Source organism: Brassica rapa, chromosome A05, assembly GCF_000309985.2.
Source record: "Brassica rapa cultivar Chiifu-401-42 chromosome A05, CAAS_Brap_v3.01, whole genome shotgun sequence".
Taxonomy (NCBI): Eukaryota; Viridiplantae; Streptophyta; class Magnoliopsida; order Brassicales; family Brassicaceae; genus Brassica; species Brassica rapa.
The window spans coordinates 23,638,340-23,652,705 of NC_024799.2; the positions used below are offsets into that span (position 1 = coordinate 23,638,340).

Genomic DNA, 14,366 nt, shown 5'->3' on the forward strand with positions numbered 1-14,366 from the left:
TTTTTAAAATATATTCTTAAACACTCGTAATCGCCATATCAATATTATGTACAAAATGATATTATACACGGAAAAATGATATTCAAATATATATATGATATGTGGTTTAGGATATAGAGTTTTGGTTCGTATTAAAAATCTGCATAATATTCGAATTATCTATTTTGAATATTGATACATAGATTTATGAAAATAATAGTGTTTGTTAAATGTCCATTTAGGTGTATCTGTAGGTCTATTATTTATAAATTTATTTGCGTGTATTCGTAGGTCTAAAAAAATTTAAATGTCATTAATGATTTTTATTAATTGCTTGTAAAAATAAGGATTTGGTATAGTTCGGAAATGATCGGTATTGATACGGGAAAGAACATCAATGGCCCTTATAATAAGAGCAAACTATTAGGCTAACGAAAAGCCCATAACACGTCATCCGTCGAGGAGGAAAATAAAAGTGGGACCCACTTCTTCGCACCGTCGCTCCTCTATATAGACGGTGTTGTTTGAGAAGACGGAAAAGTGAAATGCTTTCAGTGAAGGAGAAGAGAGAAGACGAAAAAGGTAAAAGAAAGCAACCAAGTTCAAAACAGAGGCGACAACTCTTCTTTTTCCCGTGATCGAATCGAAAGATCATTTAGTAATCGATCACAATGGCGGATCGGAGCAGAGGATTCATGAGAGATGAATTCGTGACCTACGCTTACATTCTTCTCTACATCGCTCTTTCTAGCGGTCAAATCTTCTTCAACAAGGTTTAACCTAAAACCTCACACTACCTCTCTTTCCATGGATCTGTGTTCTCCACATCGTATTGTATTCGATTTGTGAAGGATTTAGCAACTAATGATTCACACTGATTGTGATTGTGTGAAGAAAAGGTTTGCTTCAGTGAATAACATTCTTGTATCTGACTTGCTACTCTTCCTGTGCAGTGGGTTTTGTCATCTAAGGAAATAAACTTTCCTTATCCGCTTGGACTGACTTTACTCCACATGATCTTCTCCTCTGTCTTGTGCTTTCTTCTTACCAAAGTTCTCAAGGTAATGTTTCTTCCTTTATTAGTTCATGAGTTAGTAAGAATGCATAAAGTTCAGTTCTACTCCCTCCGTTTCACCAAGGTATAAGTTTTAGAAAAAAAATTTGTTTCACAAAGATAGATTTTTTTTTATGTTTTCTATACAAAAATTGCAAATTTCAGTAAAATTAATTAGATTTATTGAAAGACTATTAGTTAAAAAATATTGAAATTTAATAATTTTTAAAAACGATGCATACATAATCGATCGAACACTACTTGAAAACGGTTCTTCCACTCAAAAACCAAATGTTTCAAATGCTCCTGGAAATTCTTGCTTCCATTGGACCATTTGTATCCCAATTTTGGTAACGTCCATCCAGTGCCAAAGTCACTGAATGGGTAAGTCACCAATCCCTAAAACGGACTATGTACTTTATCTGCTGCGTTACGGGGGCATTTTACCAGATGTTTAGATTGTGTTTTTTTAATATGCGTGAAAACTTCGGAGGGAGTAACTTTTTGGTCTTTACTTGTTTATTTCTCCATGAAGATCGTGAAGGTTGAGGAAGGAATGACATTAGAAATGTAAGGAAGAACGAGGAGTTTGAATTTTCAAATTAGTACTCGATCTTTGGTTTAGTTAATGAACAACTCGCTTTTATGTACTCAGATATGTTACATCAGTTATTCCAATAGGTGCCATGTTTGCGATGACCCTCTGGTTAGGAAACACTGCCTACCTCTACATCTCAGTTGCATTTGCCCAGATGTTGAAGGCTATAAGTAAGTGCATGTTGTCTACTTACACCTTAGTAGTGAGCTGGATTGTTGGATACCAATACATTCTTGGATCATATACTTGCAGTGCCTGTTGCTGTGTTTATCCTTGGAGTAGCTGCTGGGCTTGAAATGATGAGCTGCAGGATGCTTTTGATTATGTCTATCATAAGTTTCGGCGTTTTAGTAGCCTCGTATGGGGAGTTGAACATCAACTGGATCGGAGTGGTTTACCAAATGGGTGGCGTCGTTGGAGAAGCACTGAGGCTGATCTTCATGGAGATTCTTGTCAAGAGGAAAGGCATCAAGCTAAACCCAATCTCTCTTATGTACTATGTGAGCCCCTGCAGGTAAAAGAACTCTTCTTCAATTCTATCATTATGCTAAAGCTTATTACTTTATCTTTATGTGCCTCGTCTTTTCGCAGTGCTGTTTGCTTGTTTGTACCGTGGATCTTTCTAGAGAAGTCGAAGATGGATGGGAATGGCCCGTGGAACTTCCATTTCGTAGTGCTGACACTTAACTCCCTCTGTACATTTGCTCTCAACTTGTCGGTTTTCTTGGTGATCTCTCATACGAGTGCTCTTACTATCCGAGTCGCTGGCGTTGTCAAGGATTGGGTGGTTGTTTTGGTCTCAGCTCTTCTCTTTGCCGACACAAAACTCACAGTCATCAATCTTTTTGGTTATGCCATTGGTAAGTCAAAACAAAAAGCTCCTCATATAACCAATTGACTTCTCTTATAACTGGTGCTTTGTCTGTTTACACGCAGCTATTGCCGGTGTAGCAGCTTATAACAACCATAAGCTGAAGAAGGAAGCATCTCGAGTTACCTCCGAAACTCCAGGAGATGGTGAATCGATACCGTTGGTGTCACTGCCCAATACACAGAGAGATGATACTGATGTAGTTTCTCATCAGTCATAAGGTAATCTTAATTGTTTTTTATGAAATGTACCTTCCGAATTATATAAACAACTCATACGAATTCAATCTGAAAGGAAAAAGAAAAGAGGATCAATCAATCTGTCCAGTTCTCTAATGATTTTTACTCAAAACAATGTAATTTTTATGTAGTTGATATATGAAAGCCGAACGAATATTTTATCATTCACATAAAAAAGTATATTTTGTCTAATTTTTTTTCCTTAAGCAAAATTTCTTAATTTGTTTCATAGTTCAGCTGAAAAATACACGTGTAAAAAAAATAGCGCCACAAGTCGTATGATTATGCTTTGACCTCCTTATTCGCTTTAAATGGGCCTAAAAAGCCCAGTAAGAGGATTTCCTTTTTTTAGTCGTATTTCCTTTTCCGTTAATCTACCTGGAATTTATATTTAAAAATGAAAAAAAAAAAAGACGAAGGCTCGATAGAGATTTATCGGGTTGCTGGGTGGGTCTCTTCCTCGGCAGTTACCACCATCGAATCGATCTCTTCTTCTTCCTCCCGAATCAATAAATCTCCCAGAAATCTCGAGCGCGAGGAACCCCAATCCTCCGAATCATATAGAAATAGAAACCGGAGAAGCCTTTATCGCGGTGGAAGCAGCGGCGGCGATAGATGCGATCGAAGCTAGCGATTCAGCCATGAGCGGCTGCGTCGGTCCTTTTCTCGGGCGGAGAAGAACCGATTTAGATGGGATATAAGCTGCAGATGAGCTGGATGCCGAGTCTACTCAGTCAGAAGCGACGTAACGGTCCGCCTCTAGGGTTACGGAACCTCGGCAACACGTGCTACCTCAATAGCGTCCTCCAATGCCTCACCTACACTCCTCCCCTCGCCAATTTTTGCCTCAATCACAAACACTCCTCTCACTGTAAGTCTCTCTCTCCCCTTCTCCAAGAAATTAGGTTAACGAGTTAGTTCTTATTTGCTTAAAGAGGTTTTAATTTCGATAGGTGATTCGTTTGTTGATGGCGAGAGGAAACGAGATTGTCCTTTCTGCATAGTTGAGAAACGGATAGCGAGGTCTCTCAGCGTCGATCACGCCATCGATGCGCCTAACAAGATCTCGAGCTGTCTCAAGATTTTCGCCGAGCATTTTAAGTTTGGGCGTCAGGAGGACGCTCATGAGTTTTTGAGGTATGTGATCGATGCGTGCCACAATACGTCTCTTCGTCTGAAGAAGCTGAGGACGAAGGGCGGCGGCGGCCCTGAGTCTGTTAACGGGAGTAGTAGTAGTAGTAGTACTGAGGTGAAGGAGATTTTCGGCGGTGCTATGCAGAGCCAGGTGAAGTGTTTGCCGTGCGGCGCGGAGTCTAATAAAGCGGATGAGATTATGGATATCAGTCTTGAGATTTCGAATAGTAGCTCGGTGAAGGAGTCGTTGCAGAAGTTCTTCCAGCCTGAGATTTTGGATGGGAACAATAAGTACAAATGCGAGAGGTGAGTGATTTGCCTTATCTTTCTCAGTGTTTCATTTTTTTTTAACTTATTAACATAAATGTTTTATTTGTTTAGTTGTAAGAAGTTGGTGACGGCGAGGAAGCAAATGTCAGTACTTCAAGCTCCTAATATCCTTGTCATCCAATTGAAAGTAAGTAGTTTTTGTTTGCAAAAGTTGGGTTCTGTTTTGAGTTGAAGATATACTAAAAATGTTTGCTTTGAATTTTTTCTTTAACAGAGGTTTGAGGGTATTTATGGTGGGAAGATTGATAAGCCCATTACATTTGGTGAGATTCTGTTTCTCTCCACATTCATGAGTAAATCAAGCAAGGTACAAGATTCTGACACTTTAGTTTTTAAAGTTGTTGTCGGTGTCTCTGTTATTTCGAATTGATGTTTCATAGTTTATTTATATGAACTCAATATGATTGATTACTAGTGCCTGCATCTACCTTTGAAACCAGGGGCGGAGCTAGTTAAGAGGGAATGGGGTCAGCTGACCCCGCTAGATTTCCATAAATATTGTAATTAGTAAGGAAATATGAAAAGTTATATTGGTTTTGCTAGTAAATGACCCCCTTTAATTATCTTGTTTGACCCCATTAAAGTGTGATTCTTCTTACGATTGGATTGTTGATCTTTATTGTGAGTACATTCTTTCCCTTTTCTATTTCTTTGATTTCTTCTTATTGCATGATGTATCTTTATGACTTGATTTCTTATTCATATCTTCCGTTACTAATATTTTCTTTTATGATAATGTACTGTATAGTTTTCAAAACATAATTCATTTAATTACTTTCTTTTTCTTTCATCATTTACTTTCTCTAAATAATCTCTTAAATAAATTATGCAAATTAATGAAATAAAAATTATCATACAACGTGAAATTTATACAAATAGTATTTTATATGGTACCATTTAAAATTACTGTTTGTTTATTTTGTATACATAATTATTTGGCATATGATTTTTATAATTTATTTAATATTTATTTTAATATATATTTTTTATTATTTAATTTATGACCCCAGTGAAATATGTTTCTGGCTCCGCCACTGTTTGAAACCATCATAGTGCTGCTCTAGCTTGTGAAATCTTTCTCTTGTACTTCCCAGTATTTGTTTTTCTTAATCGTTTCACTCTGTCAAATTAACTGCAGGATCCTCAACCAGAATACAAGCTTTTTGGGATAATTGTGCATTCTGGATATTCTCCTGAATCTGGACACTATTATGCATATGTTAAGGTTCGTTTTCTGTCCCTTCTCAGTTTTCAGTGTGAAGCAAACTCTCCAACTTGCTTACTGACTGTTTTAACTTCTGTCTGTGTAGGATTCTTTGAACCGATGGTTTTGCTGCAACGATGCGTCTGTCACACACTCCACCTTGCAAGAGGTTTTGTCAGAGAAAGCCTACATACTCTTTTTCAGCCGTATCAACCAAAGGCCGGCTTCTGCTAAAAATTTGGTGACAACATCCAACGGGACTACATCTCACGAAGTTAATGGCTCTGAGACACCAAGGCCCAAGAAGTTTATTGGTCCCCTTAATAATGTCAGCATGCAACAACCACGAGCGGAGCAGTCCTTCAAGAAGGATAATAATAACCTGGCTTCTTCAAAGCCCCATCAGTTTATTCGTCCCCTTAAAGATGCTAACATGAAACCACGAGAAGAGCAGCCTTTCCACAAGAAGAACGCTGATTCTCCCCAAGTTGAAAAGGCTCCTCTCAAGCCACATGCAAAGATCAGTATATCTGTCAACCTTGGTGCTAAAAGGGTATCTCCTACTGTCAATGGCAGACTTTCTTTCGACCAAGATCAGGACTTAGCTCCAGAAGCGGACAAAGAGAATATTGGATCTGGTTCGGCAAAGAGGGTATACACTTGTTCGGAGAAAAAGTTTGGTACTGAAAATGGTGGTAATGGAGTTAAAGAAAACGGCAGTGCACAAGCTAGTAGTAGTAGTAGTAACAATAATGAAGTGAGCTTACATCCACATGAGCGTAGTAACGGCTCACGCAATGGGGGTGATCATCATCACAAAGATAGCTTATATTCATGCAAGAGTAATGGTTCACAAAATGGAACTGATCAGGAGGAAATTGAGAAGGACGGTGTTAGCAAACCCCAACCCAAAGCCTTGGAGTCTTCAACAAATGGAGATGAGCGCTGCATTTTTCTTAGGAAAGACAAATCATCTCGTGATCAACTTGAAGCAATCAAAGAGAGGTAACTTTAGTTTGTGCCTTTTGTTTTAAAACTCAAATGTGTATGTGATGACATGGCTAACGTTGAATGATTGTGTTTGCCTATTATCTCAGCCTGCAGGAAGACGTGTCATCATATTTGCGGTCATGCGGATGGTATGATGAAGTACACAAATCGATGCGCGCCAAGAAGAGATTGCTTGGAGAGCTATCAGGGGGAGATGGTGAAGATGGTAACGACTTAAAGTAAGTGAAACCCGATGTTTTCTCATACTTGAGTTGAGCATAATAGCTAGAACTTGCTCAGATTGGATTTTGACCTCTTATAGCTCCGTGCGTTATTATGTTAAATTCATTCCCGTGACTTGAACGGTTGGACCTTGTGGTTTGTGCAGGAGGAGGTTGATAGCAGATGTAGAGTCAAGTTTATCTCAGATCCCAGATGAGTTGAAAGCAGATCTGGTAAACTGTCTCTCGCGAATTGGCAAGAAGAAATACTCATGAATTTGCTCAACTCTTAAAAGTCTTCTACTTGGTCCAGCTACAGTCTTCCTCAGTCCTGAGTGTCATCACATACGCACATATTGCTTGTTCCATCCCGTCGGTTGTGATGCAGCGAGAAGGGATCGAGATTTTTCCAGTGAGTGTGAAGTGAATTTTTGTGACATTTTTGGAAGAGAGTTAAAAGTAAATTAACGGTAAAAAAAAAAAAGAAGCAGCAGATCTCATACTTTGTATAATATTGAGCCTTTCTGAACTTTCTCCCCCCTATCGATGAACTTTCACACTTTGCATACTTTAGTTGCACTGAAAATTAATATAAGAGCGTTCTTGGGTTTACTTTTGTTACAGGTTTTGTGTGTTATATATTCTTTAAATAAACATTCACGTGGGTTCAAAATAAAATGGATTGTTGGTTGGCAGTGCATAAAGATCGACCAAAGATGTAACAAATGAATAATTGATGAGCAGTGAAAACTGAAAATGAAGATGAAAGATTTATCGAGTAGATGAAAAAATAAACAAACAACTCTTAATGCTGAGAGATTACAAATAGATTCTCATTGGAAAAGTTGATGAACGATTTGGCCAAGAAACGTATGGTTTCTTTGGTCTTTCGTCTTATTGAAATAAAGAAGAAAAAATGCAATTGTGGGATAGCAAAGATTAAATAGCCTAAGAAGCAGAGAGACTATTGGTCTTGGCGTAGTGACCAAGAGACCAGGAGGAGAAGCCTGGACAAGATGAAGAGAGTCTCTCTGCAGTGGCTCTGACTAATTCGTCAAAGTCCAACTCTTCCTCGAAGATTGTGGTCAACATGCTCTTAAATGGTTCTCTGGTCGTTGCGGATATCAACTTAGAGGGAGCCACCTCGGTGATGAACCTGGTGGTCTTAACTGCTTCCATTGGTGATTGAGATTTTCGTGGTTGGGCATGGAAGGAATAGAAATGAGGAGATTGCAGGGAAGATATTTGTGAACGATTTGGGTGAGGAGTGAAGTGAATTTATACAGAGTGTGAAGTGCTTATGAGGTACTTTAATCTCGACTGCAAAGGACAACTTATGTGGAATAGTACTTACTTACACTCCCTCACGTCATTAGACAAAACCAAATCTAAGTTTTCAATGTGAACTTTTGTTTCTTTTCTTAAGCAATATGTGAACTTTTGTTTAACCACCAATTTTTACAAAATAAAAAGAATATTGTAGCTCAGGTTAATAATCTTGCAATCCTCAGTTCAAGTAACAGTGTACCAAATAATTAAGAGCCAATGGAGGCCGAATCCTAACTAATAATTTGTACAGAGATAGGCAAGTTCGTTGGTTAATTCGGGCGAAAATGCATAGTCAACTGGTCTAATAATGGTGAATATCAATAGTAAATTACCACCCGACCATTAATGATGGGTTCCATTGTTTACTTTGAACTTAAAGTTAAAACAAGTTGGTTTCACATTTTGATTTGAACAGTTCAAACACCAGCAAAAAAATATCAAATCGAAATCATTTACAAACACAGTGTTACGGATGCGAGATCAAGTGCTAGGTAAGACGTTGCTTTCAAGAAGACTACGATGTGGGGGATCTTCATTTATAATCGAAACTTCAAAAGCGAAAATAAATTAAGAACAACAATCGCCTTTTTTTTTCTTAACATCTTACCCCCAAAAAAAAACAATCGCCTTTTTATCCCATGCATATTCCTATTTTTCAAACGTTAATTTTAATATATAGCGGTAAAATATTCTTTTTAAGACTCTGAAAGAACAAAAAATTGACAGCGACATAACGGTAACACATCACAGGATTTGTCAAACTTTTAGCAGTTAAAATCGAGAAGAGGACATATACGTACGTGCACCACTGCTGTACATATATACGTAACGTACCGTCTCTTGACTTACCTCAAAAGCCAGAATTAGGGCTGGACATTTATAAGGGTTTGGGTACTGTTCGTTTGCTCACCTAGGTGATCGATCTGAGTGAAGATGTAAATTAATGTTCGATTTGTGCATTATAATGTTATATCTAGATGGATTACCCAGCTAAATTTTTAAAAACTTATCTCAAATTCTCACCCAAATAAAGATGATTCTTGATGGTTCATCTCGATGCAGATGCATCTAATTCGGTCCAAAATGATAAATGACAAAAATGATATTTTAAAATCAAAATATTATTTTCAAACCGTAAATTCTATTTTTTGCAAATACATTTTTCCGTCAAAACCGAAATATACATTTTCCACAAAAACTAAAAACATACTTTCCCGCCAAAACCGCAAAATGTGTTTTTCCTCAAAAAATGTAAAACACATATTTCCATAAAAACACACTTTTCGGTCAACCCAGTAAAACCACACTTTTCGGCCAAAACTGGAAAACGCATTTTCCAGCCAAAACCGCAAAAAGCATTTTCTCGTTAAAACAGGAAAAACGCAATTTTCCTGCGAAAACTGGAAAATGCATTTTCTCACCAAAACCGGAAAACACATTTTCCTGCCGGAACTGGAAAAACGCATTTTCCCACCAAAACCAAAAAAATACATTTTCCACCAAAACCAGAAAGCGCATTTTCCCGCCAAAACCGAAAAACGCATTTTTCGCCAAAACCGGAAAAATGCATTTCCCGCCAAAACCGTGAAAACGTATTTTCTCGCCGAAACCGCAAAAAATATTTTTCGCGAAAAACGCAAAAATGCACATTTCCCGTAAAAAACGCAAAAATGCACATTTTCCGCCAAATCCGCAAAATGCATTTTCATGCCAAAATCGTGAATAAAAAACTTTTCATGTCAAACCCGCAAAACGCACTTTTTTGTCAAAAACACATTTTCCGCCAAAATCGCAAAACGTATTTTTTTGCCAAAACCGCAAAAACGTATTTTCCGCCAAACCCATATAAACGTATTTTCTGTCAAAACCGTAAAAAAATGCTATTTTTTTTGCCGAAACATTAAAAAAAAAACGAAATGAAAAAACGAACAACACACAGATGAAACATTTGGATAAGACATATAGACGGACCATCTCAATGCATCTTCCATATGTACAAACGAACAGGGCCTCGTTGTTCGAATCTAAGAGTAAAATTTATAATTATTCTGAAAGGTTTGGGAACATCCAATTCAAACAAGTTCAATATGAATAGAATTATCTTTATCATATAAATTTTTGTTTTATATACTATTTTATTTTTAATATGAAAAAAATTAGTGTAAGAAGTTTAAAATTAGACATGATTTTTTTATTCGGTTCATTCCTTTGAAGTCAGCCGTTTAAATATTATCAAATCTATTTAACTTGGATCTTAGTTTCTATATTTGGTTTTATTCGGTTGGGTGAAGTGAAATTAATTTGATGGGGTTCTGAAAGCCGCTTTATATTGATGACTAACAAATTTGATTTAGTTTTGATTCGGTTCTAACTCTGTTAAGTTAGGTATGTTTTGATCATAGATCGGTTTAACAGTCTTGTATCATAAATAGAAGTGTAACAGCTAGCTATAATTTTGTTTAAAACAAGTTTGTAACCGGATCCAAATTCCTCATCTTCGGATTGAATAAATATATATATTTAAAAAAAGTGTACATATATTGATGAATCAAATTATAGGCAGACGTTATAAATACTGTTAAAACATATCACACATCTTACATCGTTTTAACTTTGTTAAGTTTGTTTTGATCATATGATGAATCAATCACATATTAAACTATACAATTAGATGCGTCTAGGAAAAATCTATGGAGATATGTATTACCAAACACGAGGCTACCGAACTACTCTTTTGAGGAAAACAACAAAAGTCGACCACGTATTTAATGGCATGATGGGACAATTCATGTAACATAGATGCTATAGACGTCGTACCATATCAAGCATTTTCTTTTGATACGCTTATTACAGAAACCACAGAATCAAAACAGACTAATGGACCACCTTTTATTCTACGGCGGAGAAATGTTGCTGCTCCAATACGGCGTCGCATGGGACCATTTGCCTCTTCAATTGAAGCTTCCCGCCACCGTCTCATTGACATATAAAAAGGTTTATCTTGGAATTTTCCTATAAACTGAACCCTCTAATGCCTTTAGAGAGTATTGTTGACATAAGCTCCACTCTTGCGGACGTTAATTACAGACTCTAGAACTTGTAAATCTTCTTATTTTATTTTATATAGCATACAATCATAAATATTCCAGTACTTAATTATCAGCAGAAAATGAAATTCTTCAATTGGATCTGTAGCCATCTACATATTTTACATTGTATTATTTAGTTTATATGCGATAAAGTAATGGAACGAATTTAAACTATTCCAATAAAATTGGCATTTGAAAATTTTGGTCAGCCCATCCTCTAGATTTTGTTCTTTGATCCCAACATTTAGATTTTATTCTGAAATTCGGGTTTTTGTCAAAATTCCCTACCATGCATATGGGAAATGGAATCGAGAATAAAATAATATGCACATATTTATCGCATTATATATACCAATGCATATAAACTAGGATTTACCACAACACGAGAGTAAAAGAGCGAGACAATACATTTGAAATAAGCAGCTCTGGATCGAGAGACAACAACGGGAGTCTCTGGTTGTATAAGAAGGTCTTACATGAAGGAGCGTAGAGTGGAACTGAGCAAAGGATGAGTTGCCAACTTTTTGCAGTCTCTAGAAACAAAATGGCTTCAGAGCAAATTCTTGTTCAGGTCTTGTTGTAACTAAACTTTCATTCATTAAATGACATTTACAATTTAGCAAAAAAAAAAAGGATGACTTGCTGATTTAAACAGAACCGGTGTATGACTATTGATTTGGTCACATACTTAATCCGTTGTTGATTTGTGTCCGCAAGTTGACCTTAGCTCTGTTTCGTTCTCTATTTCTCCATGTTAGATTCCATATAAACGCATCCATACTCATTTCTATATAAACGCATACTCATTTAGTCATATACAAATATTATATAGTTGGTCATAAGAATGGAAGTGGCCGATCGTATGAAACTTATAATCTAATAACGTCACTTTATAAAATAGCATATTTGTCCTTTTTTCTTAACTATCCTTCAGTTACTCATCAAGAAAGAAGAAGGAAATTCGAATAATGAATGGGTGTAACTGATAAACATATATGGAATTTGTGGAATTTAAAATAAATGGAATGGTAGGAATGGAATGGAATACAGCAAAAAATGGAATGAAATTCATTTCATTCTTTCATGATCAAATTTGTTATGGAATGATTAGTATTTTCTCTATTTATTTTTGGAATTGATGGAATGAGTATTCCATTCCATTCATGTCAAATGGTAAATTTTTTTTATAGAATTAATGGAATAGGCCATTCCACATCATTCCATTCCAAATATGTACACATCATTCCATTCCACATCCACTATTTTTCTTAGTGAAATTAGTTCAACAGTTGTGGTTTTAACATTATAATAAGTGTACTGCTAACAAAGGTTTGATATTCGTATGATGCTTGGATGCGACGTGTGGATAATGCAACTGTCTATACTACAGATTTGATGCCATAACTGGTGCTCGGAATTCAACAGTACTCACATTTCAACAATTTTAGATTCTATGCGGTCTGTCTTTTAGGCTGGTCAAAATTCTTTTGGTCGCGCCAAACAATACGTCCAATCTCTACATAAGCATATATATATATATATAGCTAGTTAAAGATGTGATTAATGATTATGGATGGAGTCTCCACTGCAATTACTTCTGAAAAATACGCCTAACCATACAAGTGAATGAATTTTCTTAATTAGTTAGGAAATGAAAATTAACAAAGTTAGATGTTACAAAAGATCTGTTTGAAGAGGGCACGGCCTAAACTGGAAAAATCATAAATGAACGTAGACAACTCAATTTAATAAACACTTTATATGTCATTATTCATTAATTACTTAAGTCTAATCAACTATATAACTTTAACTCATTTCTGGTACGTACTACTAGATTTGGATAAAATGAAATAGAACAAGACAGTTACCTAAAACTGAGACTGGTGGCATCATAATCATCACATGAGAATATTGAATGATTGAGCGGCTGTTTTGTATGTTACGACTTGAAACACTTCACATTATAAGAGGCAAAGATCTCTCTTTCCGCAACACAGAAACAAAGAAAATGGACAAGACTGATCAAAATGTTAACCGAACGGAGAGAACGGTAGAGTCGGTCCTGAGAGTCGCATCAATGGCTCTAAGTATTGCGAGTCTCGTGATCATGATCAAAAACTCTATCGCCAATGACTTTGGCTCTGTTTCTTACTCAACTCTTGGAGCTTTCAAGTGCACACTCTTTCACTCTCTCTCTAGAAAGTAATCAATTGTTGAACCTTAATTTGCTTTTGTTGTTTTCTTATTTTAGGTATTTGGTGACTGCTAATGGAGTTTGTGCGGCATATTCTGTTCTTTCTGCTATCTTTGTAATAGCCATTCCGTGTCCTATAAGCAAGCCCAGACTCTGGACATTGTTCTTCCTTGATCAAGTGGTCACGTATGTGGTTCTAGCGGCTGAGGCTGTATCTGCAGAGACGGTATACTTAGCATATAAAGGAAACTTAAACATCACTTGGAGCTCTGCTTGTGATTATTATGGAATCTTCTGTCACAAGGCACTAGTCTCAGTTATATTAACATTCCTTGTTTCTGTTCTTTACGTGTCACTTTCATTCATCTCTTCCTATAGACTCTTTAGCAGATTCGAAGCACCTAAGCATTGAAAGCAAAGAACACATAAGTAGGAAGGTACATGCATACGAGAAACCTGGTTGAGAAAAGTGAAAGTGAATGTTGAATAAAAGAGCAACTGATATAAATTAAGGTTTTGTTTCGCTAATGTTTGCTCCATAGTTTTTTTCTTTAACAAAATTATACAACCAAAATGGTGATCAAAACCAAATATGAGCAACCTCAACGGTGAGGAATGAGGATACTCACTTGAATATCTTAATAATAATATATTACTAGGACGCACGGGTGTTTGCTTTAATTTGTAAGTACATTATAAATCCATAACTAATTGGTAATTGTTAGATTTTAAAAATTATGGTCGCGTTATATATTATTGTTTGGCTATTATTGTATTTGTAATATGAATAAAGGATTACTAATACATTCATATATTATTTTTTTGCTTCATTGTTTCTTTGATATTGTAATCCAAATATTATAGATATTTCTAGTATTGTATATCTAATTCTATTTCGATGGTCCATCAAAAAAATTAGAAAGAAGGTTTACTCAATCTAGTAGTTCCTTTGTATTGTATTTTATATATATATTGAAAATAATTTTATAATGGTTATTGGAAAATACATTATTAAAAATCAATTTTTGAATACATGTATATTTTTGAATCAATTTTTGTTTTGAATTTTATTTAATGGTTAATTTAGACAAAATATGTTTTTAGTTAATTAGATCGGACCAGTTTCACAAAAAG

The 14,366-nt window shown here is 35.9% G+C and overlaps 4 protein-coding genes across 4 annotated transcripts; 3 read left to right on the plus strand and 1 right to left on the minus strand.

Moving 5' to 3' along the window:
- Nucleotides 1–489: 489 nt before the first annotated feature.
- LOC103870029 (probable sugar phosphate/phosphate translocator At3g14410) lies at nt 490–2,897 on the plus strand. The gene is made up of 7 exons (XM_009148123.3): nt 490–752; nt 933–1,040; nt 1,569–1,603; nt 1,689–1,801; nt 1,884–2,145; nt 2,223–2,491; nt 2,568–2,897. The coding sequence occupies exons 1-7, from the start codon at nt 651–653 to the stop codon at nt 2,720–2,722; spliced, it is 1,044 nt and encodes a 347-aa protein (XP_009146371.1). The 5' UTR covers nt 490–650; the 3' UTR covers nt 2,723–2,897.
- Nucleotides 2,898–3,167: 270 nt separating this feature from the next.
- Nucleotides 3,168–7,231, plus strand: LOC103870030 (ubiquitin carboxyl-terminal hydrolase 25). The gene is made up of 8 exons (XM_009148124.3): nt 3,168–3,612; nt 3,695–4,181; nt 4,257–4,332; nt 4,420–4,512; nt 5,344–5,430; nt 5,516–6,414; nt 6,507–6,638; nt 6,788–7,231. The coding sequence occupies exons 1-8, from the start codon at nt 3,432–3,434 to the stop codon at nt 6,894–6,896; spliced, it is 2,064 nt and encodes a 687-aa protein (XP_009146372.1). The 5' UTR covers nt 3,168–3,431; the 3' UTR covers nt 6,897–7,231.
- A 104-nt stretch (nt 7,232–7,335) lies between these two features.
- LOC103870031 lies at nt 7,336–7,966 on the minus strand. Its single transcript, XM_009148125.3, has one exon. It carries the CDS (start codon nt 7,797–7,799, stop codon nt 7,569–7,571), a length of 231 nt encoding a protein of 76 aa, XP_009146373.1. The 5' UTR covers nt 7,800–7,966; the 3' UTR covers nt 7,336–7,568.
- A 4,249-nt stretch (nt 7,967–12,215) lies between these two features.
- LOC103870032 (CASP-like protein 2A2) lies at nt 12,216–13,760 on the plus strand. The gene is made up of 2 exons (XM_009148126.3): nt 12,216–13,210; nt 13,290–13,760. Exons 1-2 carry the CDS (start codon nt 12,954–12,956, stop codon nt 13,642–13,644), a joined length of 612 nt encoding a protein of 203 aa, XP_009146374.1. The 5' UTR covers nt 12,216–12,953; the 3' UTR covers nt 13,645–13,760.
- The last annotated feature ends 606 nt before the right edge of the window (nt 13,761–14,366 follow it).